The sequence below is a fragment of the Anolis carolinensis genome, chromosome 1 (assembly GCF_035594765.1).
Source record: "Anolis carolinensis isolate JA03-04 chromosome 1, rAnoCar3.1.pri, whole genome shotgun sequence".
Classification (NCBI taxonomy): Eukaryota; Metazoa; Chordata; class Lepidosauria; order Squamata; family Dactyloidae; genus Anolis; species Anolis carolinensis.
The window spans coordinates 200913600-200940768 of NC_085841.1; the positions used below are offsets into that span (position 1 = coordinate 200913600).

General features: G+C 39.5%; 1 protein-coding gene across 2 annotated transcripts in view; it reads right to left on the reverse strand.

The window, feature by feature from the left end:
• tmeff2 (transmembrane protein with EGF like and two follistatin like domains 2) overlaps positions 1-27169 on the reverse strand; it is a 344646-nt gene that overhangs the window by 290600 nt on the left and 26877 nt on the right. For both annotated transcript variants that reach the window (XM_003217424.4, XM_008104769.2), the window contains exons 3-4: positions 17137-17266; positions 8876-8902 (exon numbers count right to left, since the gene is read on the reverse strand). In XM_003217424.4, the coding sequence (XP_003217472.1) occupies positions 8876-8902; positions 17137-17266 (157 nt within the window). The remainder of the gene's footprint in view (positions 1-8875; positions 8903-17136; positions 17267-27169) is intronic.

The following is a 27169-nucleotide window of genomic DNA, read 5'->3' on the forward strand; positions in this document are numbered from 1 at the left end:
GATTATAATGTCCAGTGGACATTCTGACAGTGTTTTGAGAAGTTCTGTCTGAAAAAGTAACTTTTCTGTTTTTTCTATACATTATAACTATATTCTCAATTTGCTTCTGAAACAATAAATAAAATCCATGCATTAATTTCTCAAGCATAGGTGATTGTATGCTGTGGGTGAACATTGCCTCTATTTAGCCAAGCTGGGCAAGATCCATGAGAAACAGAAGTATCTTCCTTCCACATATTCTAACTTTGCCTCCCTTAAGTGTGCCCTCACCAAGATAAAAAAAGAAAGAATGCAAAGCAACAGATGAGTCATGGCCATACCAAAGAATATCTGCAAGAAGGGTTCCATCCTTGGTGAGAATTGATAAGAAGAACTCTTTTACCATCAGCATCTAGGACAGTGGTTCTGGGTCCCCAGGTGTTTTAGCCTACAACTTCGAGAAATCCCAGCCAGTTTACCAGCTGTTAGGATTTCTAGGAGTTGAAGGCCAAAACATCTGGGGACCCACAGGTTGAGAGCCACTTATCTAGGACATTTCCAATGAAGGCTCTAAAAATGGGATCTGGTGTTGCAAAGCAATCTTGCATTGAGTGGGAACGTGTTAGGATAGCCTCTCTTCTTATCGCATCAATTGGTTCCTCAAGCACTTGATGAAGAAACTCGCCAGTGCTTCTAGGTTACCCCAGCCCCTGGGTTTTATCTCCTCCCAACCCATGCACTGCCTCTCTTCATCCGTGTCCCCTCTATTTTTGTGCAACTTAGGCTATGAAATTCATTACTTTTCAAAGTTTAGAAGCACTGTCCCTTTAAACATTTTAAAGATTTTTTTTAAAAAAAGGAAAGATGCATTGTGCATCCCTGTTTTTATACTATGCAAGAGTACAAAAAAATGGGAAGGTCTACTTCCCATTGCGAAGCCAAATCAGGCTGGTATTTGCACCAAATAGCTTGCAAATTGCTGGAATGCAAAGAAGAAGAAGAAGAAGAAGAAGAAGAAGAAGAAGAAGAAGAAGAAGAAGAAGAGGAGGAGGAGGAGGAGGAGGAGGAGGAGGAGGAGGAGGAGGAGGAGGAGGTAGTAGTAGTAGTAGTAGTTGAAGTTGTTGTCGTCTAGCAAGCAGTGTCGAAATGCTTAATCAAGAAGGAAAATCCCCATCAGTGCCTGGAATTATCAGAAAAAAATATCACAATTCCTTGCATGAATTTTTAAAAAGTAATGAACAGAGCAAAAGATAAAAAGTTATGGCTTTGAAGCCAGAGATCATATTAGTCAGCTTGCCAGAAGTTAAATGGCTAGCACTATGCCATTGAGAAGCAATTCAAAGTCACAGCCCCATGCCCAAAATGACTATTCTCAAAGTCACTGGATTACTGGACCACTGAAAAATACTTTGAACACAGGGACCTTCCAGACAGTTCCTATATCCCAGGATCTGATCCCAGGTTTTCTGCTTTAAACTGGATTATATAAGTCCCCACTGCCATATAATTTGGGATAAACAGAAAATCTAGAATCAGATCCTAGGATATAGGGCCTGTCTGGAAGGGCCCACAGATTTGAGGAGCTTTAGCGGTCTTAAAGATTGGGGTTTTTTTTCTCCAAAAGTACTCCTTTAACATGAGCCAAACACTGGTTTGGAGTGACTTCACTATAATGTTGTGGCATGGTAAGCCCTTATGTTCATGGTTGAGGATCTTAAACATGTGCCACGAGCCATGTACAATAATGTATCTGGTCATTCCATAAGAAGATCTCCTTGCTAATGTCAGAAAGTGGTGGGATAGGATGAAAGCGATTCCTTGCCTTGTCAAACCACCCCAATGCAAGAGGAAAATTCACATTTCTTTTTCTCTTTATTACTGTAAAGCACAAACTCTCGGCTGCAATAGAAGAACAGACATAGACTGATGTGGCCTATTTCTCCTCTGATGACCTTTCATGTAGCTTTATTTCAGAATGCATTGTTGTTCATCAAAGATCATTACAGAAATAAAAAAGATGCCAGGTGTGTTGTATTCAGACCCAGTGAGACACTAAACACAAGACTCCCCTCTTATTCATAATTCAGTTATGTGGATCTACCAGTTACACCAAATTACATTAGTCGTCTCCTGTGTATCTTATGTCAAAGGAGCCCTGCGTTAATAACTGTCCCGTTTATCTGACAATCTTTTTTGACATCTGCCAGACAGGTTGGATGAATGAGGCTATTTGGATAATGAGGCACTGAGTTGCCAAAAGAGAAAGAAGGGGGAGAGATCTGAGAAAAGAAAACAAACTGCTCTTTTGAAAATCTTAAACAACAACACACAGTGCAAACATAAGGGAATCTTTTGTAACAAGCCAAACAAAAAATAAAAAATTAAATGATTTGAAAAAAAATCTGAAATTAAGCCTGAAATTCAAGAGGATGAGAAACATGCACAGCAAATGAATTTGGAACTATTACTGAAGAATGGTAAAAATGCTAGAAGTTGTTTTGATGAGTCCAATGCACTGAAATAGAAGCATCTGTTTGCAATACCCAAATAAATTCCACTAATATCCAGGTCAAAATGTCACACTCAGTCTCCTTCCACACAGCTGAATAAAATCACACATTTTCTGCATTGAACTGGAATGTATGGCAGTGCGGATTCAGATAACCTAGTTCAAAGCTGATATTGTGGGATTTTCAGCCTTGATATTCTGGGTTATATGGCTGTGTGGAAGGGCCCACATTGCGATTTGACACTACTAACTGCTATGGAATTGCAGTTAGTAGTGTCTTTGTAGCTTGTTGTGGCACCAGAGTTAGCTGAAAAGTAGCTCTGGTGCCACAACACCTTGAGTCCCCCTTGGGGTAGAGAAAGGCGGGATATAAATAAGGTAAATAATAAATAAATAATAAATACAAAGCTACAAATCCCAGAATTCTACAACACTGAGCCATAACAGTTAATGTGATCTCAAACTACTATAATTTTTCAGTGTGGGTACAGCCATAAAGTGACTGGAAGAGTGAACAAGTGCATCATATGTGAGAAGAGATGCAAATATATTTAAGATGTCTCACACATGGAACCTATGATATAAGGATATGAATCAGAAGGGGAAACCACTCCAGATGAATTTGTTTGATGTGACAAAAAAAATCTGCTTGAGGACTGCAATCTGAAATCCATCACACACTAAAGCATCAAACAGAGATGAGAAGATTCACCTGAAAATCCATCTAAACATTCTGTCTGCAACTCTTTACACACACATCAGGTCAACATGATAGAGAGATCAGCAGGCAATCTTCTTGAGACAACCTGCGTTCGTAGCAAATTGATCTATTTCCATTTGCTACATTCACAAGACTCTGCCACATATGTCTTTGATGCCAGACCACATTTGGTACACTCACAAGAACCTTGCCTTGGAAGGAGCTGCAACTTCAGTCTGCTGCCTACTTCTATAACACGGAACAATACCCAAGTGTTGACATGATGCATAAGAAATGACAGCCCAGTGTTTCATCTTTGAAAACCAGAGTTTCCATCAATATTTTGGATGTGATTCCAAAATCCAAGCTTATAACGGACACTGTCTGGTTGCACATCTTTCATTTTTCTTTGTGTTGTGATGGCTGTCTCTTACAGTCCACAAATATGACTGTTAAGGTGGATGTATATCTTGCAAACAAAACGTACTTACTGTACTTTTTTCCAAGAAGAAATTCTTAACTCTGCAGGCAGCACAAATTCATTTGTGCTGGATAGCCTGACTCTCGGCAGATGCTGCTGATTGACACATAGAACCAAAGCCAAGCCACCCATCTGGTCAATACCAATAATAGTTAATTTGACACAGCAAAGGGAAATGAGTTTTCATGAAATTCAGAAATTAAACTATGCAGTTCCTGTGTAAGAGAAGGCAATCTGACCAGACAGTGACCTGTGTACCTCAGCATACATTTCTAACTACTTAACATGATTCATAATTGAGTAAATTGACTGAGTTTCTCCCAAATCCTCACAGTACATAGTACCAGAATGTGGAAGTTACTTTTGAAAACATTTTAAAAACCTTTAGTTACTGTATATACTCAAGTATAAGCCGACCCGAATATAAGCCGAGGCACCTAATTTTACCCCCCAAAAAACTGGGAAAACATTGACTCCAGTATAAGCTGAGAGTGGTAAATTTCAGAAATAAAAACAGATACCAATAAAATTACATTAATTGAGGCATCAGTAGGTTAAATGTTTTTGAATATTTACATAAAGCTCTAATTTAAGATAAGATTGTCCAACTCTGATTAAATCATTATTCTCATCTTCTTCAATGTAAATGTGTTTATGTATCCTTTTAATAATAATAGAGTAAAATAATACATTTAATAATAAATAAATAAATAAATAAATAATACAGGAAAATAATACTTGTAATAATAAATAGAGTAAAATAAATGCAATAATAATAATAATAGGATCAGAGTGAAATAATAAATGTATTAATACTAAAAAATAGAGTAAAATAAATGTAATAGTAGCAACAATAATAGAGAAAAATAATAAATGTAATAATACCAATAATAGAGAAAAATAATAAATGTACCATATATTCTCGAGTATAAGCTGACCCAAATATAAGCCAACCAGGACCCTCACCCGAGTATAAGCCGAGCGGGGCTTTTTCAGTCTTAAAAAAGGGCTGAAAAACTAGGCTTATACTCGAGTATTTAAAAAGTGAACACAATTGTACAAGGCACAGGAGAAGCCAGCAACTGAATTATGTCCTGTTCCCCACTTAGACAGCTCTTCTAAGCATGAAAATAATTAAAATGTTACACTGTAACACAAGTCAAGTGATCAGTCATTAAATTATAATCATATTGCAATGATTATGCCTTCCTTGTTGGAAAAGGGAATTAATTACTTGTTATTTGTAACCAGTTACTTCTAAGCTCTGCTCATCACCAGAAGATATTGGGATAAACAGACTCTGTGCATAGCATCATTGGAAAAAATTAGTTAATTAAAGCAAGTGTGATTGCTTCAAAGAGGCAACTTCCCAACAAACAGGATAAATACGAAGTTGATGGATTATTACATGGCCTTGATCTATAAGTACTCTGTAAAACAACCCATCTGTTTAGCTGCTTGTGGAAACATTGATGGACCATCACCTAGTGAAAATCAGGAAGCTGATTTATAGGAAGGTGAGATTTCAAAGATCCAAGGTCTCATGGGAAGAAAATTTTCCATTAACAAACTTTAGCAGAAAAATCTGCATTGCGCTCCCCTGTAATGAGGATGAAGATTACTAGAGATCTGGATGAGATCACACATAAACTTTCCATGTTACACCTAAGTATGCCTTTTTTTAGACAGGACATCTGGAGCTGTTTTCTAGCCTTGTGTGCCCCATTTAAGACCTTGTCCTTACACTTAGTTACCAAGCTGGTGAAAAGAGGAGAGGGCAGGAAGGAACTTCAAACTCCCGCAAACTGGTTCATCTAAGTTCAGAAGACAAAAGGAAATGTGAGTACACTCGAGGGTTTATTATATTTATTTATGTTTTTAATGTTGTTTTATGTGGATATTATATTTTAATTTGCTGATTGTGTTTTTAAAGCATGTTGATTGGGCTTGTCCTCATGTGAGTTACCCTGAGTCCCTTTGGGGAGATGGATGCGGGATACAAAAATAAAGTTATTATTTATTTATTTATTATCTTTATTTATATCCCACCTTTCTCCCTGTGGGGATTCAAATTTAAAAGGTGCAATATAAAAGTTAAAAAGCAATTTAAAAACAATTAAAAGCAATTAAATAGTAGCAGTGTGGTAAAAACAAAATTAACATACAGTAGTTATACTAAAATGGTACTTAAAATTCATATTCCTACCCCTTTCCCCTTGACTGAATTATCCCCCTGCACACTCCTCTTCTGACTGGTAAACAGCAACAGTAATGACCACTTCTGAAAGTTGTTGGATGGCTACTTGGAATGTTTTGCACAAAGGGCTACAGAAGAACATCTTGTGTTTCATAAAAAAAGAGAGACATAAATAAGGATATGCCCACACTTATACATGCATATGTCATGGACAGGATTCTAGCCAATGGCATCAGTATCAAGAGCAAAAATTTTATAACTTTTTTTTAGGTTACAAAAATTAAACTTTTCACATTTTTTTTGCTCTTGAGCTACAAATCTCAGCATCCCTCTATCAACATAGCCATGGTAGTCTTTCCCAAACTCCGTTGCATGAAGACAAAACAGAAAGCAAAGAGCAAAGGGTTACATGTCTTGGAGTGAGCTGTTCTCCATTCTATCCATACCCATACTTTACTGTTCAACTATTTGTGCACTGATGAAATAGCCCTATTTATTTGAATCCCCACCACCACTCACAACATCTATAGTACGTTTACATACTTTAAAATGAAGCACCAGACATACATTTTTTATAGCTGAAAGGAGTTGGCTTTATAATAGACTCAAGGATTTATCAATGAATGGAACACACAGCCGCATCAGCTGCAAGCAAGGCAAGCAAGTTGTTCTTGTGCAAAACAAGTATATAATTTGCATATACAGTATGATCCCCATATTTGCGGGACCAGTACCTGTGGTTTCATTTATTTTATTGTTTCCTCTCTAAGAATTTCCTATTATTCACAGTTTTACACATGCATATGAAATCCTAGAATATATCCCTTGCAGATACAGAGTTTGTACTGTAGAAGCTCCAGGTCAAATCCTGCCATTTCCAAGTAAGACATGGGAAAGATTTGTCTCCCAAAGCATGAAGAATTATTGGCTATCAGTATGAACAAATAATACCATGGCAAATGAACCTTACTTAGACTTTACTTAGTACTAGGCTTGTGCATTTTGGCTGAACCATGATCCATTTCTGCTTTCCAGATTCTGGTAGACCCCCATATCCATTTTCATGCTCCTCCCAAAAATGGGTGAAAAGCAAGAAAGCCGTTTTCGAGCCACAGTCAGAAAATACAGTTATATCTGGCCCATTGGTGACAATTTTAGGGGGACTCTGCAGGCTCCTCTTCCTGTCATTTTATGACTATCGGGATGAAAATGACCATTCTTGGAGGGCACATCTATCACTGTTAGCTCATTAAGTTTCATAATGTTTGGACCATCTGATGATTTTTAGGAATTTTTCTTTTTAGAAATAAAATATCCTTAAAAAGATCCCCCACTGGCCCTGCCCTGTAACTTCTCCAGGATCAGCAGCAGGGCTTAAGATAACACCCTCTCTGGGATCCTTTCTCTTTGGTTTTTCAAGGAAACCTGGATTTATAGCAAGGGCTTTAGGAAACATCCTTCCTGGGACCCTTTCCTATCTTCTTTTCAAGGGAATCTGGGTTTGAAGGATGGGATTAAGGAAGCATCCTTCTTGGAACCCTTTCCTTAGACACAGCTTGCATAAGACATGTCACTGCATTCATAGAATCATAGAATAGTAGAATTAGAAGAGACCTCATGGGCCATCCAGTCCAACCCCCTGCCAAGTAGCAGGAAATCGCGTTCAAAGCACCCCCGACAGATGACCATCCAGCCTCTGCTTAAAAGCCTCCAAAGAAGGAGCCTCTTCTATTCTGATTGGCCCAACAGGCAGGGCTCATGGGGAAACTTTGTGCGAGCAGCACGCAGTAGCCTATCTGTGCCGCGTGGTGCCAAAAAGGGGAGAATGAGCTGTGATCAGGTGCCATGTGGCCCCGTAATGGATGAAAAAATGTGACAGCTGAGCCCTTATCATTACAGCCATCCAGCCAAGCCGAACATGCCGAATTGGCCAAAAGAAACTGACCACTCCAAATATATGCACAAGCCTATTTAGTAATAGGCAAATTCTCTACATTACAAGATGTACCAAAAAGGCAGTAAGTTAACTTCCGTGGTTGGCTCAAAGCTATGCAAGATTAATTCTGCACAAAATATTCTAATCAAAACAAAAAATGTCAAGAGAGTACACAGTAAAACTGGCATACATACAAAATGAGTGATAGAAGAATAAACAATGGCCAGACCTGCACATCTGTTACAAAGTACTCATTGAAAGCTTAAGCACAAGTTAGACCATAAAAAAAACCCTTAACAAAGATATTTTCGAATTCTGAGCATGTCACGTGCAAGAGTGACTTCAGTCAAATATGCTTCATCCCTCTGCCGGAAGAAATGCAAACATTCAGGGCACAATCAAGCCTAAGCAAAACACATCCAGCATGGGAATTTCCTTTGAATCTCATGAATTTCAATGAGAGACCTATGCCTATTTACTCAGAGGTAAGTCCCACTGCAGATAGTGAACCTGTTCCTGTTTAAATGTGGATAAGACTACCGCCTTAAGTGCTTACTTTTGGATGGGCTAAGCTTATTACCTACAGAAAGGCTTAACTGAACAAACTGGGTTGGAAATAAATATGTCGGATACGACTACTGTCGAAACATGGATTTTTCTTCTTCATTTCCTTCTGGATTCCACCCCCTCAACACTGGGAAACAAAAAACCTCGGGGGTACTCTCTGAAACCACTTTAAATTTGTCAAGCATACAATAACAAAAACAAACAGGTCCATCACAAAAAGAGATACACGAGTGCTAGTAACAGTAGATGGAGATAGAGTCCAAGTTGAAGCATGAATAATACAAAACTCTCTCAGGAGCAAAAAGAAAAGGAAAAAACAGCTCTTCATTAGACAGCTGCAGCGGGAATAAAATGCAGGCTGTCACTTGATGAGGAAAAAATGTATACAGGAGACAATATAGGATAGCACAACAGAACCATCTAGTAAGGACATTGCATTCTAGTGAGCAATTTCAACAAGTTCAATGCTGTGGTGGGGTGAGGAAAAAGCACTAAAGCATTCCTACCTCCATCTCCAGATCCAGAGCCTGCATCTGTAAGAAAGAAGAGGGAGGGGGAAAATCAATATATATGTATCTGTATGCAGGAGGTTAGCTTATATGTATGCAAAGCCACATCCTGTTTAGTTAAATGTATTTGAGAAAACTGTGCTTTTGATGTCATTCCTCTGTAAATTATAGAGATCTGGCCTAAATGTTTCATGTGAGCGCTCTTTCTGCAGCTGAAATTATCGTTTTAAGTTGTATAAAAATGCTAGCAGTATCCCTGCTTTAATTCTCCATTTACAGCACCAAGGTTGGCAATGTTATTTCCTTTCACTATGAAATTTCATTTCATGTTCTTCAGCAAGGTATTTGTTAAATTTCCCCCCTTAAAGGCAGCTCTTCAAAGCAAACAGGAATAAAGTAACATTAGGTTGTAGAATGTGTGAAGCATAATCTACAATACAATCTCGGATGATAAACAACACACCCACACCTGCTGGACTGTAATAATAATAATAATAATAATAATAATAATAATAATAATAATAATAATAATAATACTTTATTGATACCCCGCCACCATCTCCCCACGGGGACTCGGGGCGGCTCACATGGGGCAAAGCCTGACTAGCACAATTTACAAAAACAACAGCATAAACATTGAACAATATAAAAAATAAAACACAGTAAGACAATAAAACAAGAGTTTAATACAGAAGTAATACCAATGCACCCAACCAGATCCTCCTAGTCATTGACCATTGGCCAAAATCACTAGGATAATGGGATTTGTGGCCCAATATTATCTAAAGACTCAGGAATGGGGAAGACTATAGTTTATGTCATTGTCTAAACCACAGCACTTTATTGGCTCTTTTTAATTGAAATGGCACTGCAAACCCTTCAACATTTTAACGGCAGGAACAAAGACATTCTGCTCTAGTTACTTCACCACTGCTTTAGTTTTAGCCATTGCAAGAAGAGCATCTCTTATTTGGAAGTCTGAAATGCTCAAAAATACAAAATTGTCCACATGAATAGCAGAGATGGTGGTACAGCTTTGCTTTCTGATGTATTTATTTATTTGTTTATTTATTTGCGGTATTTATATACCATCCTTCTCAAACCCAAAGGGGACTCAGGGCAGTTCATAGTGTTGGCAACAATTCAATGCCCTCAATAAAAAAGTATAAAACATCAAAGTTGACCCTCCCCTAATAAAACATTAAACATTATTAAACACATCACATAAAATAACAGCATATATCACACAAAGACATAGCCATTGTCTGTACACAGTCCTGGAACATTGCATTTTAACTTTAAATATTCCTATGATGGGCCACAGCCAGGTCTTTAGCTGTCTCCTAAAGGTAAGGAGGGAGGAGGCTGACCTAATCTCACTTGGGATGGAGTTCCACAGCCATGGAGCCACCACTGAGAAGGCCCTGTCCCTCGTCCCCACCAGCCGTACCTGTGAGGCCAGTGGGGCCGAGAGCAGGACCTCCCCAGAAGATCTTAATCTATGGATCTTAATCTGATGGTTCCGTGTACATCAATTTTGCTTCATGGACGAAATTATTATACACACACACACACACATATATATATATATATATATATATATATATATATATATATACAGTAGAGTCTCACTTATCCAACGTTCTGGATTATCCAACGCATTTTTGTAGTCAATGTTTTCAATACATCATGATATTTTGGTGCTAAATTCGTAAATATAGTAATTACTATGTAACATTACTGCATATTGAACTACTTTTTCTGTCAAATTTGTTGTATAACATGAAGTTTTGGTGCTTAATTTGTAAAATCATAACCTGATTTGATGTTTAATAGGCTTTTCCTTAATTCCTCCTTATTATCCAACATATTCGCTTATCCAACATTCTGACGGCCCGTTTATGTTGGATAAGTGAGACTCTACTGAATATATATAATTACCTTCAGGCCATGTGCATTATTTATTTATTTATTTACAGCATTTATATTCCGCCCTTCTCACCCCAAAGGGGAGTCAGGGCGGATCACATTGCACACATAAAGGCAAACATTCAATGCCATAACATAGAACAGAGACAGAGATAAGACACAGGCACGGGCTGGCCTCGAACTCATGACCTCTTGGTCAGAGTGATTTGTTGCAGCTGGCTTGCTTTCCAGCCTGTGCCACAGCCCAGCCATGTGCATAACATTTATATGAAATATGAAAGAAATGCGTGTTTAGACTTATTTATTTATTTATTTATTACATGCATTTATACCCCGCCCTTCTCCCCGAGGGGACTCAGAGCGGCTTACATTCTGCCACGAGGGCCAGCAACAAATATACTATAAAACAAAACAATTAAAACATGATAAAACATGATAAAAACATGATAAAACGTATACAAAAATTAAAACGCTGCAAGGCAGCGATATTGCACCATCGGTCTCCAGCTCAGTGCTTTAACGCACTTCACCACCGGGGCACCGTCCTATACATAGTTACTTGTAAATCTATGAACTGTTACTCTGGTTCCCTGAATTGTTTCAAACACACATAAGATGCTATGACAATGTAGTTCAAAGGTGTTGCTAACCAACAAAAAAACAACCTTCACCTTTCACTCTCTTTCTTTATAGACATGCAGCAAAGGCTCATGGTGAGAGGGGGGCATTGCCCAAGTGACCTCAAAATCTTGGACTGGACACTGATGCCTGGGAAGAGAGATATCACTTGTTCTAAGGCTTTGAAGTAATAGTTTGCAGAGGACTTTAGAGATCAGGTCAAGGGCCATAAGATTGGCATCCTTGATCTAATGGCTTTGAAGAAGGAGCTGAATATTCTACAGTGATCATTCCGGCAATGCCTGCAGAAAAAGTGTGTAATTTACTTGTGGCAAGTAATAACTGAAAAGAAAGGCTAATCCTGGACACATACACACACACACACACACACACACACACTGTCTGAGGATTTGGTTTCAAGACTCTGGACCAAGACAGATCAGTTTAATATTCTACATCTAGATGACTAGTCACTACAAAAGCTTTGTTAAGAGTCCCTACAGCTTGAAATGTACATTGAACAGGAATTTCAAAGATAGTTTAAAAGTAATTTTAATAATAAAAATCAGAACCTTTCTTTAAAGCAATCTTTTATATGTGGTGAAGAAACAAGGAAAACGAGACAGATCAGAGCTTTGTTCCAACAGAGACTCAGTTCACAAACACTTTGCAGTGTCACAGTCAGTTAAAGAAAACCAATGGAGTTCTCGCAAGATATAACATTTGGGATTCTGTCTGAAAGCTGAGTCTTGGAGTCCCAATTTATCCACAGTCAAACCCAGTTAATCCAGTTTGCAAACTTCCATCATTATTCTGATTTTCTGTTTAAACTTTCATTTTAAATGATACTATGATAACTATGATTTGCCATTAAAACAATTCAGTAATGTCTGCATGTCTAAATAAAAGATGAGACAGAAAATAATTAAAAACAAAAACATTGTGCTTGTTTTTCAGGTAAGGAAGTTTTTGAAGCAAGACTTTGAAAATCACAATTTCTGGGGTCATTATTTACACACTGCTGGGTGGGAATGGAAGGGAAATCTCTCCCAAAAATGTTATTCGAATGGACAACAAATCTTGTGCGCTTGCACATGTGTTTAAAACCTCTGGAGAACATGTGTATGTGTGTGTCTTCTGCTTAATGCAGAGCTTGAAAAATGGAACTTTGAACGACATAATTTTTTTCCACTTGTGTCAGATAGCAGTTAATGGTGTAACTATTTGAAGGGCATTCTCTATAGCTGATGCTTCATGCATCATGACTTTTTATTATGCCTAATGACACCATTAGTGCCCACCCTTGAAACAATACAAGGTAATGACACTAGCTCTCACATACCAATCCTACATTTACAACTTCTCCAAACAAAGGTTTGTCCACCATACAGTAAGATTCCTTTTCAGTACATGTCTACATGTACTAAAAAGAGATCTGGTGAAAAGGGTTGAGGAGCCACTCTGATGTAGTCCTGAAAGTGTCACCAGAACCCTAAGACTGTCTACCTAACTGGCTGCCATGTCACTGCCACCAAAACTCTCTCCCAGAGGTGTGCTGCTGATGTCACCTTTCTGGTCACATGACATCATCAGGAATGTACGAGCGTTATCCTGAAAGTAGATTACGTTTTGGAATTAAAAATGAACAAAGTATAGAAGAAAACATTTAACATATGTAGTTGAAAGCCACACCCAAATACCACTTCTCAACATAGTCGCCATTCAAATCTAGGCACTTATCATAGCGATGAATGAGCTTGGCAACTCCTTCTCCACAAAACTCTGCCGCTTGCGTCCTCAACCAGCCGGTCACCCCTTCCCGCAGCTGCGATCCAGGACGAGCGTGGGGGAAAGTTGAGCATGGGGATTTTGCTGTTTCATGGGGACACCCGGCCCCACATGGCGGGTCGCAAACGTGAAGTTCTGGAGTCTTCTGGGTGGAAGTTGTTTCCTCATCCGCCGTGCAAAATCCCCGTGCTCAACTTTCCCCCACGCTCATCCTGGATCGCAGCTGCGGGAAGGGGTAACCGCCTGGTTGAGGATGCAAGCGGTAGAATTTTGTCGGGAAGGAGTTGCCAAGCTCATTCATCGCTATGATAAGTGCCTAGATTTGAATGGTGACTGTTGAGAAGTGGTATTTGGGTGTGGCTTTCAACTGCATATGGTAAATATTTTCTCCTATACTTTGTTCATTTTTAATTCCAAAATGTAATTTACTTTCTGGATAACCCTCGTAACTTCACTAGCAAGCCTCTGGGAGAAAGCTGCTTTTTGGCAAAACCACACCAGTGGGTCCATTGGCAGTGTACGTAGTGTATTGGAAATGGATCTAGCCTGATCCAGCTGTCCACAACTCTGAAACTGTGGCAATACTATGGAGCTTCTGGGAAGTTCAGGAGAAAATCCTATGTTCCATTATCATGGATTAACACAGTGGTTCTCAACCTGGGGTCCCTGGATGGTTTTGGCCTACAACGCCCAGAAATCCCAGCCAGTTTACCAGAATTTCTGGGAGTTGAAGGCCAAGACATCTGGGGACCCCAGGTTGAGAACCACGGGATTAACAGCTAGATGCTGACATTCTACAGTGAATCCTGCCATGCATCATGTGAATTCCTGGCAACAACTGAGCAGTGAGTCCACATTATTTTGCCCATGTAGACATAGCCATGGCCATTCTAATCTTATCTCAAACTACAGAGACTGAGGACAATAATGCAACTCTGTGCTGCTTTTCATGATAACAAATGAGATTATCTTCCCTCACACAGACATTTCTCTGAGACTGAAGATCCAGGAAAAAAGTTTAGTGATTATTATGTTTGCCTCATAAAATAAGAAAGCATTTGCTTCCGTCTGTTTAATCTCTCTTCCAATTTCACATCTTTTACGCATTCCCTGGACACTACAAAATCATGACAGCTGAAGTCTAGAGGTCTTTTATGCCTAGCTTCTTAAGAAAAGATGTCTAAAATTGCTTCAACAATGTTGAAGGTATTGTTTGAATTTCCCACTTTGAGTCTCCTTTTTGGAGAGAAAAAGTGGAGTATTATTATTATTAATAATAATAATAATAATAATAATGCACATGGTACATAGTATCTCTGATTCTTAGAGCTGTTTCAAACATGTTGCTCACTTGCAACTTCATGTTCCTTTTCCTATGTTCCCCTATGACAGTTTTTTTTTCTATTAGGAAAATGCCTCAGTTCCAGGTGCTATGACAATGTAGCCAACTTACCAAAGATAAAAGAATAATTTAGGATCTTATCACATTAAGCAATTCAATCTGGGGGAAAATAGGGGCATCCATGGGGCAGAGGGCCAAATCCAGCAGACAGTGGGGGATACAGTCATCCCATGGGGGGAAGCATCACCATCTGGCTTCCCTCCGAGCTTATCCAGGCTTTTTTTTATGAGAACACAGGAAGGTCCCTGTGATCTCTTGGCTCCATCCTATAACACTTTCAGGATGGAGCCAGGATCCCCATCGGAATTAGTCCTGCGTCATGTGATGGCTCTGATGGGTTCTGTCATGGCTCCATCCTGCAAGCTGAAGATCAATGTGATGAGTCCTTAGTGTGGATCTTTCTCATTCTCTTGTGTTTCAAAATTGCTGTGTCATTTTTAAAAAGCATAGAGTGCAATATGTTTGTACTATAGTCTTCTTTTCATCTGAGTAATGTTAGCGATAATGGTGGCAGAGAAGTGGATGAGCGCAAAACTAAAACTATAATAATAATAATAATAATAATAATAATAATAACTTTATTTATACCCCGCCACCATCTCCCATGGGGACTCGGGGCAGCTCACATGGGGCAAGGCCCGACTAGCACAATTTACAAAAACTAGACAAGTCTATCTCATTTTTCTCAGTTTTCTGCCACCATCTTCCACCTACTCTTTTCTTTCACTCTTGTAAGAACCTGTATTGATCACTTGTACATACCTTCCAACTATTTTGAATTAGCAAGGCAAATCCCACATAATTGTACTATGGCAATTTAGCTGCAAGCGGCTGTTTGATATCCTTATGTTTTATTGAAACTGTGTTTTTCACTATTTGTTACTTTTATTGTCTTTATTTTATCTATGTTTTGCTATGATGGATCATTTGTATTGGTATCTAGGGACATTGGCCCCATATGTAAGCTGCCCTGAGTCCCATTTGGGAGATGGTGGGGTATAAAAATAAAGTTGTTGTTGTTGTTGTTATCTACTGCAGTTCCACTTTTCAGCTGCTTTTAAAGAAATGTCCCAGTCTCTTTCTCCTCCTCAGACCTTCCCCCTTTGTCCTTGTGTGTGTGTTTTCAAATTGTCTGTCAACTTATGCCAACCCCATGCATTTTTCTTATGGTTTTCTTGGGCAAGGACTACTCCGAGGTAGTTTTGCCAGTTCATTCCTCTGAAATATAATCCACAGCACTGGGCATTTGTTGGCAGTTTCCCACCCAAGTGCTAACCCAAGTTGAAACTACTTAGCTTCCAAGATCAGATGGGATCTGCTGTCTTCCCCTTATTTCAACTGCTGTAAACTGAGTTCAAAGTACAAAAGTAGTTTGCACTCAATTACCTCAAAAGAGAAGGAAAGAGAAGAGAGAGCAGAAATCTGCCCTTTCCAGTTAACCCAGCAAAAAGCAAATTGTTGCAACCTCTCCTAGCTTGTGTGTTCTTCCTTATTAATAGCTTTTGCCTTCTTGCCCAGACACTGCTATTACTTGGATATACAAGTTCCAGTTTTCATCTATGAAATGCTGGAGGGGCTAAAATACTATCATGGTTGCCATTCCTGCCAGAGGTGACTGGGCAGCTTTTATATTGCATGCAGATATAGATTTTAAAAACAGCAATAAACTAATAATGTAAAAGCTCATAATTGTATTATTTAGTAGTCTATTTTCTTTGGCAGGTTTACTCTAAACCAGCTGCCACTCCGCTTATTCAATTTTATGGTAAAAATGGGAAAGAACACAATGCAAGCTCTTTTGTGGTTTCTGCCCTATCTAATTAAGTAAGGAGGATTTTCAGCTTTTAACTATATATGCATAGTCAAGACATAATACAACTGTTAAAAGAAAGTAGACCCTTTCCTTGTGCTCTGAAAGACAACACCAAGACAAAAGGAATCAGAAGTAGTTCTGCAAGAGTGCCAAACTTTCAATTATTCATCTGGGATGAGTCTGGGGCAGGGGAAAAAAATGACTCGCCATACACACACAGCCTCTTGGATTTAGTTTTAAGCCAACTTCTAGATAAGAGGGAGCAAAACACAGCTCTGTGATTATATGTACAACAAAACTATTTGTCGTAATTCCTCCCAATAATGCCACAGATTGGTCTGTTTCTGGGAAATAAGTGGTATTTGCCCTTCATAGAAGACAAAAAAATGTTGATAATTATTAGCTTATTAAAGAGGCACCCATTTCATACAACATTTTTTTTTCTAAATCTAGAAATATTTCCTACCATCCCTACTTTAGACTAGTGGTTCTCAACCCATGGGCCACCAGATGTTTGGCCTTCAACTCCCAGAAATCCTAACAGCTGGTAAAGTGGCTGGGATTTCTGGGAGTCATAGGCCAAAACACCTGGGGATCCACAGGTCGAGAGCCCATGCTTTAGATGTTTGGGTAGTATTCAAAATCAATGCATGCTCTGTAGACATCAAAGGACAAAAATTTCCCACCTCGATCTTGAATAACACTTACCAGTGGCACATGATCCTTCTGACATCACGAGTATTTCGCTTTGCTGTTTGCAAGCAGCCTGTCTCAAGTAGCATTCATTTTGATAAGTATCGCCATTGGAGCCACACACAGGTACGTAGTCGCTGTTGCACTAATGAACAAGAAAGAAAGACAGCAACATCACAGTTAGTAAATAAGGCCAGTAAAATGGCGAAGCCTCCATCCTCTTACATCCAAACTCCAGACTGTAAACTACTTGTGAAAGAATAATGTCCTAGGGCCGACCTTGAATCAGGCTCATTCACTCAAATCCTACAAGTATTGATAAGTCCATAAAGAAGGGGTGTAAAATTTTCAAAGCTGTAAGGCATACAGCAAACGGATGGCAAAATAACAGTGGTTTGAGTAGATATTGTTGAGGGATTTAACCTAACAGGGCTGACAAAACCTGGCAAGATAGAACAAGACATATCACTGGTTCACTGAACCCAGGCCTGGTGTTTCTTTCACTCTTAAAAATGAGGGAAAGGAATCTCTAAGCAAAAACAATGCATTGAAATGAATTTTGTATATAGAGTTCCCACAAGCCTGCTGTAGACTTGAATCCTCCCAACCTGGCAATCCTACGTATTGTGGTTGCGCAATAATAGCCAGGCACATATCTCCTCATATAAGGGGTTTTTTACTGTATTTCCTTATTTCCTCCCATATTTCTTTCCTTTCCTTTATTTACCTTTCTTTCCTACTCTTTCATTTCTCCTAGCACAGGATTCCAGATGGCTAAATAACACAACAGATTCTGGGAGGCAAAATATCTATTATTGGCAAGGAGGCCATACTTCAAAAAGGCATTGGTATTTATTACGACATCATCAGATGGGGCTGAATTCGACATCACCGGCTCCCATCCCACGACACACAGCTACTTCCAGCGAGGCTCGGTGGTAAAAGGGAAGGGGAACTGGTGAATGCCACTACAGCAACAACACAGGAAGCTTCTTGTGTTGCACAGAGATCAATACGGAAAAGCCTGTCACAGGCCTGTAGGGAAAAGAGCCACAATCAGTTCTCATCAATCAAAGGATGATCAAATAATTGGGAAAGATGTAGGTGCTGCAGTACCTCATGCTGTGTCAAGGATCAAACAAGAGGGCTGGGTCGTGACATCACCCCAGGGACAATGTCATCGCCCAGGCTGCTAAACAACAAGCACCAAGGAAGGGAAGAGGAAAGTGGAGCAATGGTTCGATTTGCTCAATCCAGACAGTCAAGAAACTGAGCATCTAGATGGGGCCCCAGAATGGAACCAGATGAAAAAAACACATCAAGTTTTGAGTACATAGATTTCCAGTTGAACTTAGCAGCTAGGGGCGGCTGAACCTATATGCGAAGTACGCAAATGCGAAAGGTGCCAATCCTCTGGGGCCGCTATTGAGGCACCCGGTTCAGTGCCCAGAGAGAGAGAGAGAGAGAGAGAGAGAGAGAGGCGGGCAAACAAAAGTTCTAAGAAACAGCAATATGCCCCGGGTTTCCCTAGGCCGGGCCTTTTCCAGAGGGAAGAAACTCTTCCCTCTGATAAAGGCCCGGCACTGGCCCGGCATTTTGGGGAAAAGTGGGGCGTGTTGCTAAACAGCAATGTGCCCCGGGTTTCCCTAAGCTGGGCCTTTGCCAGAGGGAGGAAACTCCCCTCCAGTAAAGGCCCAAGACTTTGGGGAAATCTCCATGGCTCTCTTTTTCCACTCTCACTGCATTTGGGGGGGGGGGGATACTGTTTGCTTACACTTGAAAATTGCCTAGGGCCGGCCCTGTTAGCAGCCATATGTGAACTCCAAACAAATTATAAAATGGGTTGCTGTGAGTTTTTCAGGCTGTATGACCATCTTCCATAAGCATTCTCTCCTGACGTTTTGCCCACATCTATGGCAGGCATCCTCAGAGGTTGTGAGGTATACCTTAGAACCTCATAGATGTGGGTGAAACATCAGGAGATAATGCTTCTGGTGGAACATGGCCATACAGCCCAGAAAACTCACAGCAACCCAGTGATTCCAGCCAAGAAAGCCTTTGACAACAATTTATACAATGCAGGAGCCAGCATGGCATAGTGGTTTAAGTGTTGGACTATGACTTTGGAGACCAGAATTTGAATTCCCATTCAGTCATGAAAACACATTGGTTGACCCTAGGTGAGTCTCTTTCTCAGCCCCAGAAAACCTTGTAACAGGTTCAACCTAAAGTTGCCATAAGTTGGAAATGATTTGAAGGTATACAACAACATTATAAATTTGGAAGAATTACACCCATTATCCATGTTAGTAAAAACTTGAGGCTTCCTGAAATACTCTCCTTGTTTGTGCACGCTATTCAGTGCTACTGACTTGATTATCTTTTAAAAAAAAAAACTCCTCACAGATCCAGACTTATCAAATCTGTCACTAATTCATATAAAAGTGAAGCCACATGGAGGAAAAGAACAGAGCACCTGCAGTCAGTGATTAAGCCACATTTTACCAGTCCACCTGAAATTCTTGCTAAGCATTGCACATATTGGAAGAAAAGGACACTGCCCCCACTCCCACCCTGTGTTCATTTTAATAAAAATAATTCCATTTTGTAATGAAAATTAGGCAACCTACAGGGTGCAGTTATCACAAGATAATCACACTTTGAGGCATTAGAGATACTTGGCGGTGCCCTACACCTGATAATTATGCCAGGGATGTGATTATCTTGTGATTACTGTACTCCTGATATGCCTCATTGTTTAATTAGACCAAATGCAATGATCAAGATTATATTTTCTTTTACAAATGATCACTTTTGTTTAAAATCCAGTAAAAAAAATCGAAGAAAGTCACCCTGCCAATTAGCTGTTCAGTATTAAAATGCCTCACGATAGACTAATATGCATGACACACGTACCAAATGAATTTGGGAGCTATGATAATGACAAACTTATAATATGCCTCAAACACAAATGATCAGGGTGTTGATTAACAAGTATACGACCAAGAAAGGTTATTCTGATTGGTGCCATGAAGGGACACGGCCCTGGAAATTATTAATACTTGGGTACAGTGACATTTTCAGCTTGAAAAATGTTCTGTACATCCCAATGCCTGTTCTGTTATTCAGGCTCACAGACCTTTCACTATTTCCTTTTGCAAAACAGATCTAAAACTTCTAAAGTCTCCCCTTGCTAAGCCAGAGTTTTGAGGGAACTTTTTCTATTTTGATAAAAGATAAAGGTTTCCCCTGATGTTAAGTCCACTCATGTCTGACTGTGGGGGTTGGTGCTCCTCTCCATTTCTAAGCCAAAGAGCCGGCTTTATCCATAGACACCTTCAAGGTCATGTGGCTGGCATGACTGCATGGAGCGCCGTTACCTTCCCACCGTTACTTATTGATCTGCTCACATTGGCATGTTTTCAAACTGGTAGGTTGGCAGAAGCTGGAGCTAACAGCGGGTGCTCACTCCGCTCCTGGGATTTGAACTTGAGACCTTTCGGTCTGCAAGTTTAGCAGCTCAGTGCTTTAACACACTTCACCACTGGGGCTCCTTTCCATTTTGATATGCTTTCTGAAACACCCTTTAGTACACATGTGGACAACACACAAATAGGGGTGGAAAATATTCAAAACTGTTCAAATAATATACAGAAATAATTCAAATAAAATATTTAAAAATAAAATAATAGTCACACAATAGGTTTTCTGAGCATCCAAAAACCCCAACAAAGGGTATTATGGACAGAGAAGAATGGAAGTTATTTATTCTTTAGGGAGAAATACATGTAGGTTTTTGTCACAGAAAGTAACAATTTCTGTGCAGAAAACAAATGTTGTGCACAGAAAATAGGATTACTGTATAAAAAAATGCTATTTTCTACACAACCTCCCTCTCCTCTCTGTCTTCTCCTAAAGTCCTAAACTGCTAATAGCCTTCAGAAATTGGGCAATATGGAGAAAAAAAGTGGTAAAAGTACTCATTCTTGCCATTCTGTGTGAACTGGAGACATTTCCCCCTAATCCATGGTAGGATGACCTCTCTTATTTTTCATCCACATCTTTCCCAAAATGGTGATTGAAAGTGATAATGTAGAGGGAAATAGAGATATTTCAGAGGAGGAGTTCAAGGAAAAGGTGTTTTTATGAATGTTACATGTGCATGGTTTGAAGGGAAAATTGCCCACATTCTGCACCAAATATTATTTCCATCTTTGTAAGTAAAGGCAAGTTCCTTGAAGGAACTGGGGATGGCAACGGCTGACAGGGAGCTCTGGCATGGATGACTATGTGACTGAGCAGCAGCCGCAGCAAGTAAAGGCAGCTATTTATTTAAAGGTAAAGGTAAAGGTTTTCCCCTGACGTTAAGTCCAGTTGTGACCGACTCTGGGGGCTGGTGCTCATCTCCATTTCTAAGCCGAAGAGCCGGCGTTGTCCATAGACACCTCCAAGGTCATTTGGCCAGCATGACTGCATGGAGCGCCGTTACCTTCCCACCGGAGCGGTACCTATTTATCTACTCACATTTGCATGTTTTCGAACTGCTAGGTTGGCAGGAGACACCGCTATTTATTTATTTATTTATAATAATATAATAATAATAAAACTTTATTTGTATTCTGCCCTATCTCCCTGAGGGAACTCAGGGCAGATTCCAACATAAAATGGCAAACATTCAATGCCTCCATAAACAAACAAATACTGAACATATTATTCATACCCCGCCTTTCTCACCCCACTGGGGACTCAAGGCAGATTACAACTCCGGCAAAATTCACTGCCGTATAAAACATAATAATAAAACACATCCCATCAATTAACACCAATTGAAAGAGTTATGCAATTAAAACTTGTATAACAAACAAATTAAATATATATAAAGTGCATACTTCCATTCCTCCATAATCCTTGCTCATAATCTTTATTCAGACTGTGTCAAAATCCATAATAATATTCTCCAAACACTTTTGTACAAAGCCAGGTCTTTAGTTTTTTTCTAAAAACGAGATGGGGCCTGCCTGATGTCACTAGAGAAGGAGTTCCACAACTCAGGGGCCACCACTGATAAGGTCCTGTGTCTTATCCCCACCAATCGCCCTTGCAAAAGAGGTGTGATCCAGAGCAGGGCCTTCCCAGTCAATCTAAATGCTCTTGTTGGCTCATAGGAGGCGTTGTGTTCAGACAGGTAAATTGGACCAGAACTGTTTAGGGCTTTATAGGCCAAGACCAGCACTTTGAATTGGGCTTGATAGCAGACCAGCAGCCAGTGGAGCTGGCGCAACAAAGGAGTAGTGTGCTCCTTGTACACTGCTCCAGTTAGAAATCTGGCTGCTACCCATTAGACTAATTGAAGTTTCTGGGCCTTCTTCAAAGGCAACCCCACGTAGTGTGCACTGCAGTAGTCGATATGAGAGGTAACAAGAGCATGGACCACCATGGCCAAGTCTGACGTCCAAAGATACAGGTGCAACTGGCGCACAAGTTTTAATTGTGTGAAAGCTCCTCTGGCCACCGCTGCAACCTGGGCTCCAGGCTCAACGATGATTCCAGGATCACTCCCCAAACTGCAAAACTGCATCGTCATGGGGAATGCAACCCCATCCAACACAGGCTGTGACCCTATACCCTGTTTGGCCTTATGGCTGACCAGGAGTACTTCCTTCTTATCTGGATTCAATTTCAATTTTTTCACCTTCATTCAGACTGCCATTGCTGCCAAGCACCACTTCAGGACCTGAACAGCCTCCTTAGCTGAAGGTGGAAAGGAGTGATAGAGTTGGATGTTATTTGCATAAAGATGACATTGAACTCCAAAACTCCAGATGATCTCCCACAGCAGCTTCATGTAGATGTTAAACAACATGAGGGACAGTACAGGACCCTGTAGGACCACGCAAGTCAATGGTTGCAGGGCCGAGCAGGTGTCCCCAACACACCTTCTGAGAATGACCCTCCAAGGAGGACTGGAGCCACTGCACAACAGTGTCCCTAAGACCCATTCCTATAAGGGTGTCTCAGAAAGATATCATGGTCTACCATGACTGTCTGAATGTGGCTATTTCTGGCTGAATGCCTTTGCAATCAAATGCCAGTGCTCCAAAAATATCAGTTGAGGCAGGCAGAGGCCCAAATGTTCTTTTTGAAATGGGAAATAGCAAATGCTCGCAAGTATTATCTCAAAAGGAAAATATACACACACCTTCACCTGTGGAGATGCTGGTTTAGGCATGATGAGATAAAAGTATCTGTAGTACAGCCATGGGATTCATGTTCTTTTACAACTATCATCTCTATGAACCCTTGGGGAAGGACGATAGAATTACTGAAGTTGCCTTTGGTTGGTAGGAAACAGAAAAACCCACAGAAAAGACCAGCTGTGAAATAAGCAACGAGATGTAACAAATAAGCAGCCATGGATGAAGAACAACTTTACTGGGCAGGTTTGAAGGAGTTTGTAGAGTGACCTTTCTGTTTTCATGTATGCTGCACACAGTTTCAAATGGTTAGTGTTTAAAACTGTTCCAAAATGTCCTCTTGGATTTTCCAACCAATTTACAGAGGTTAAAAACTGGGATTTTTTTTCACCAATTTCAAGAGGTGAGGCAAAACACAAGCTGGCATTTTTAATCTCCATAGGTTTCAGGGAGAAAGACACTATGTGTTCATACAATGCAATCCTATGGGGATAGTTGGAGACAAAGATAACATATACCTACTACTAAGAAGGATTCTGCTCTCATGTAACAGGAGACAGTGGTGAATAGTTTTAGTCACATATGTGCATGTGTGCTTTTGGTAATTGTACATCACAAAATAGATTCAGAAAGGATGGAAGAAGCAGTGGGCATCATACAACTGTCCAGATTTTGGATTGCCACTTCCAGCGTTCCTCATCATCGACTCTACTAGTTACCTCTGACTTGAGTTACAGACTTTATCACAAGAATCCGCTATTCTACTGCAGTTCTGCTATCACTGATAAAGATACATACGAGGATGAGCACCTCCTATATTGTACCTCTTTTAGTTCTGTGCAATTGTGTTGATTTGGCAATTTGTGATCCCATGACGGTACTTCCACATACTCCTATAACCCACCCTTCCATTAGTCCATATATTTAAAAAAATTTTTTTTGCAACTTTGGCTTTGAAAAACAAAACAAAACTGTAAAATACAACATAAACAGAAAAGAGACATATTGGGAATAGCAAAGAGGAGTGGGGAGAGGAGGAGAATCCTCTCCCCAATGTCATTTTACTACTGATGTGATGGCACAAAACAGCACAAAGGTAGGTGACATGAATCTTTTGATAGCGAGAAATGGGATAATCACAAGGAAGTGGCAAACCAGCAGAGGGATGTGCAATAAAGTCCACAGTCTGGTAACATCTAGAGAGTCATATGATTCCCAACACTGTCCTAAAAGACATGGCTACTCTAAAAACAACTGGAAGGAATTCTCATAATAGAATCTCACAGGAGCCAATTTCTCATAGGCTTATAGATTTGTACATTGAGAAGATCTTATTTCCTTTCTTATCTTCTGGGCCCATATAGTTATCAACAGTAATAGTCTACTTTCTCTCAAGCTGAAATCAGTTTCTCTTCTCTCTCCTGCGACCAGTTAGCTGACTTGCACACAGAAAATGTCAGCAGGAGCTAAGAAATGCTGAAACATGCTGTTCTGCAAGTGAATTTCAACTATGAAATTCTTAAACTTACAAGTGTTGCTTGGAATTCTTTCTTTTTGGTCAGCCAATATGGCTACAAAATGTCATCATGCTTCAAGAATGAGAGAAGATTTAAGTGCCAAATGTGATTAATATTTGAAATAGCATGAAAATTATGGAATCTGATTTTTTATACCAAGCATTTCAGTAACAAAAAATAACTTCTTTATGTGTGATTTTTTAAAAATTCCATTATGGGATATGTGAAGGTACGCTGGGGGAAATGGCTATCTCTAGGCTACCCAAGCGGCGTTCGGTTTACCCTTTAATTATACCTCAAATCCCAAAGTAAATACTCTTGAAGCTGGTTAAAGATAACCAAAAATACTTTTATTGGAACACAGAAAATGGTAATTTATTGTATTAGAAATAATATGAGGTAAAATTGCTGAAATTATACAGAAATAAAACTATGGATAGAGAATGAAGGTTATAAAGACTATAAAGGATAAGCACACAAGCTATGAGGAAACTATAAGGTCAGGACTATAGGATACGTACAAGGCTATGATAAGCACTATCTATGACTCTGAGGTAAACTATAAGCTCTATTCTATAATGGTAAGTACATAAGGCTATGAGGTATGTACCAGCTTTGCTATCTATGAGTCTGAGGTAAACTATAAGCTATAATGACTTAAGTGGTAAATACTTAAACTATGACCTATGTGGTAAGTACCAGCTATGGTGAACTATCTATAATGACTATGAGGTGAACTATAAGGTAAGTACATAAGCTATGAGGTAAACTATGAGGTATAATAACTATATGGTAAGTACCTAAACTATGCTCTTGGTAAGTACCTAAGGTAAGTACGTGATTTATGTTGCCTGTTTGAATTTGCCAGGTCAAAGAACCCAGACCAAATTCTAAGACCTATCTCTAAGAGGTTTCTCTCTGGAATGCCAAAGGAGGGGGGAAAGCCTCTAGAGCAGGGGTCCCCAAACTTTTTATGCAGAGGGCCAGTCCACAATCCTTCAAACTGTTGAGGGGCCAAATTATCATTTGAAAAAAAAAATACAAACAAATTCCGATGCACACTGCACATGTCTTATTTGTAGTGCAAAAACAACAACAACAAGAACAATGAAATAACAATGAAAGAGCAATACAATATTTAAATATAAAAACAATTTTAACCAACATACATTTATCAGTATTTCAATGGGCAGTGTGGGCCTGCTTATGGCCAATGAGATAGTCAAGTTAATTAGGATTGTTGTTGTTGTTGTTGTGTGCCTTCAAGTCATTTCAGACTTTGGGCGAGCCTAAGTCTAAAATTTATTTATTTATTTACTATATTTATTTACTACATTTGTATCACACCCTTCTCATCCCAAAGGGGACTCAGAGTGGCTTAGAAATTATATGTACATACAATATGTTATATTATTAGCATAGCACACTATTAGCATTATAGATTACTATATTGAACTATACCACTATACTGTAATATTATTAGTAATATATAATATATAATTAATACTATTGTATGGTATTATTATTATTAGTGTTATATTGTATTACATTATAATAGTATTATCAATATTATATGTATATACAATATATTATATTATAAAACTGAGGGCGGGGGCCAGGTACATGACCTTGGAGGGCCGCATCCGGCCCCCGGGCCTTAGTTTGGGGACCCCTGCTCTAGAGCCTAGCTCGCAGGCTGAACCATCTCATCCAAACCTACAGGGGAATCCCAAGCTCCACCCCCAAAACAGGAGCCAATGGAACATTCCACCCAAGAACAGCAAAGCAGGAAATAAGCAGGGGATAGGAACCCAGTAAGACATCACAGGATATTTCCTCATAAATGGTTCATAAATTTTTGGACAAACATATTGTGCTCAGTACATTCCATTCTCAAATCTGGTAAAATAATTAAATTTTCAAGTCATGCTATATAGCTATTAGAAATGGTAAACAGCTGAAACAAAGCTTGAAATCTGTGCTTACTGTTCATCAGTGCAGATTATTGCAAACTGAACAGCAAATATGTAACAAGCCTTGATAGGTAGGATGACAATTTCTAGAAAAATGGATGAACATTGTTAACTCATAGTGCAAATACTGTCTAACCGAAATGAATAGACATTTCTGTACTGGAATTTATTTCTTGGACACATACAAACTGGAGTTTGGGAAAGTTATGTTTTGAACTACAGCTCCCAACAAGTGCGTAAACAGGAATTTTCTTAAGCTTTGGCCAACACCACATATTCCATCTCTATATCAATGTTCTGTCACGTGTTGGGCCTGTAACTATTGTCTTTGTATAGGACGTATACTTCCTATCATCCGCCCCAG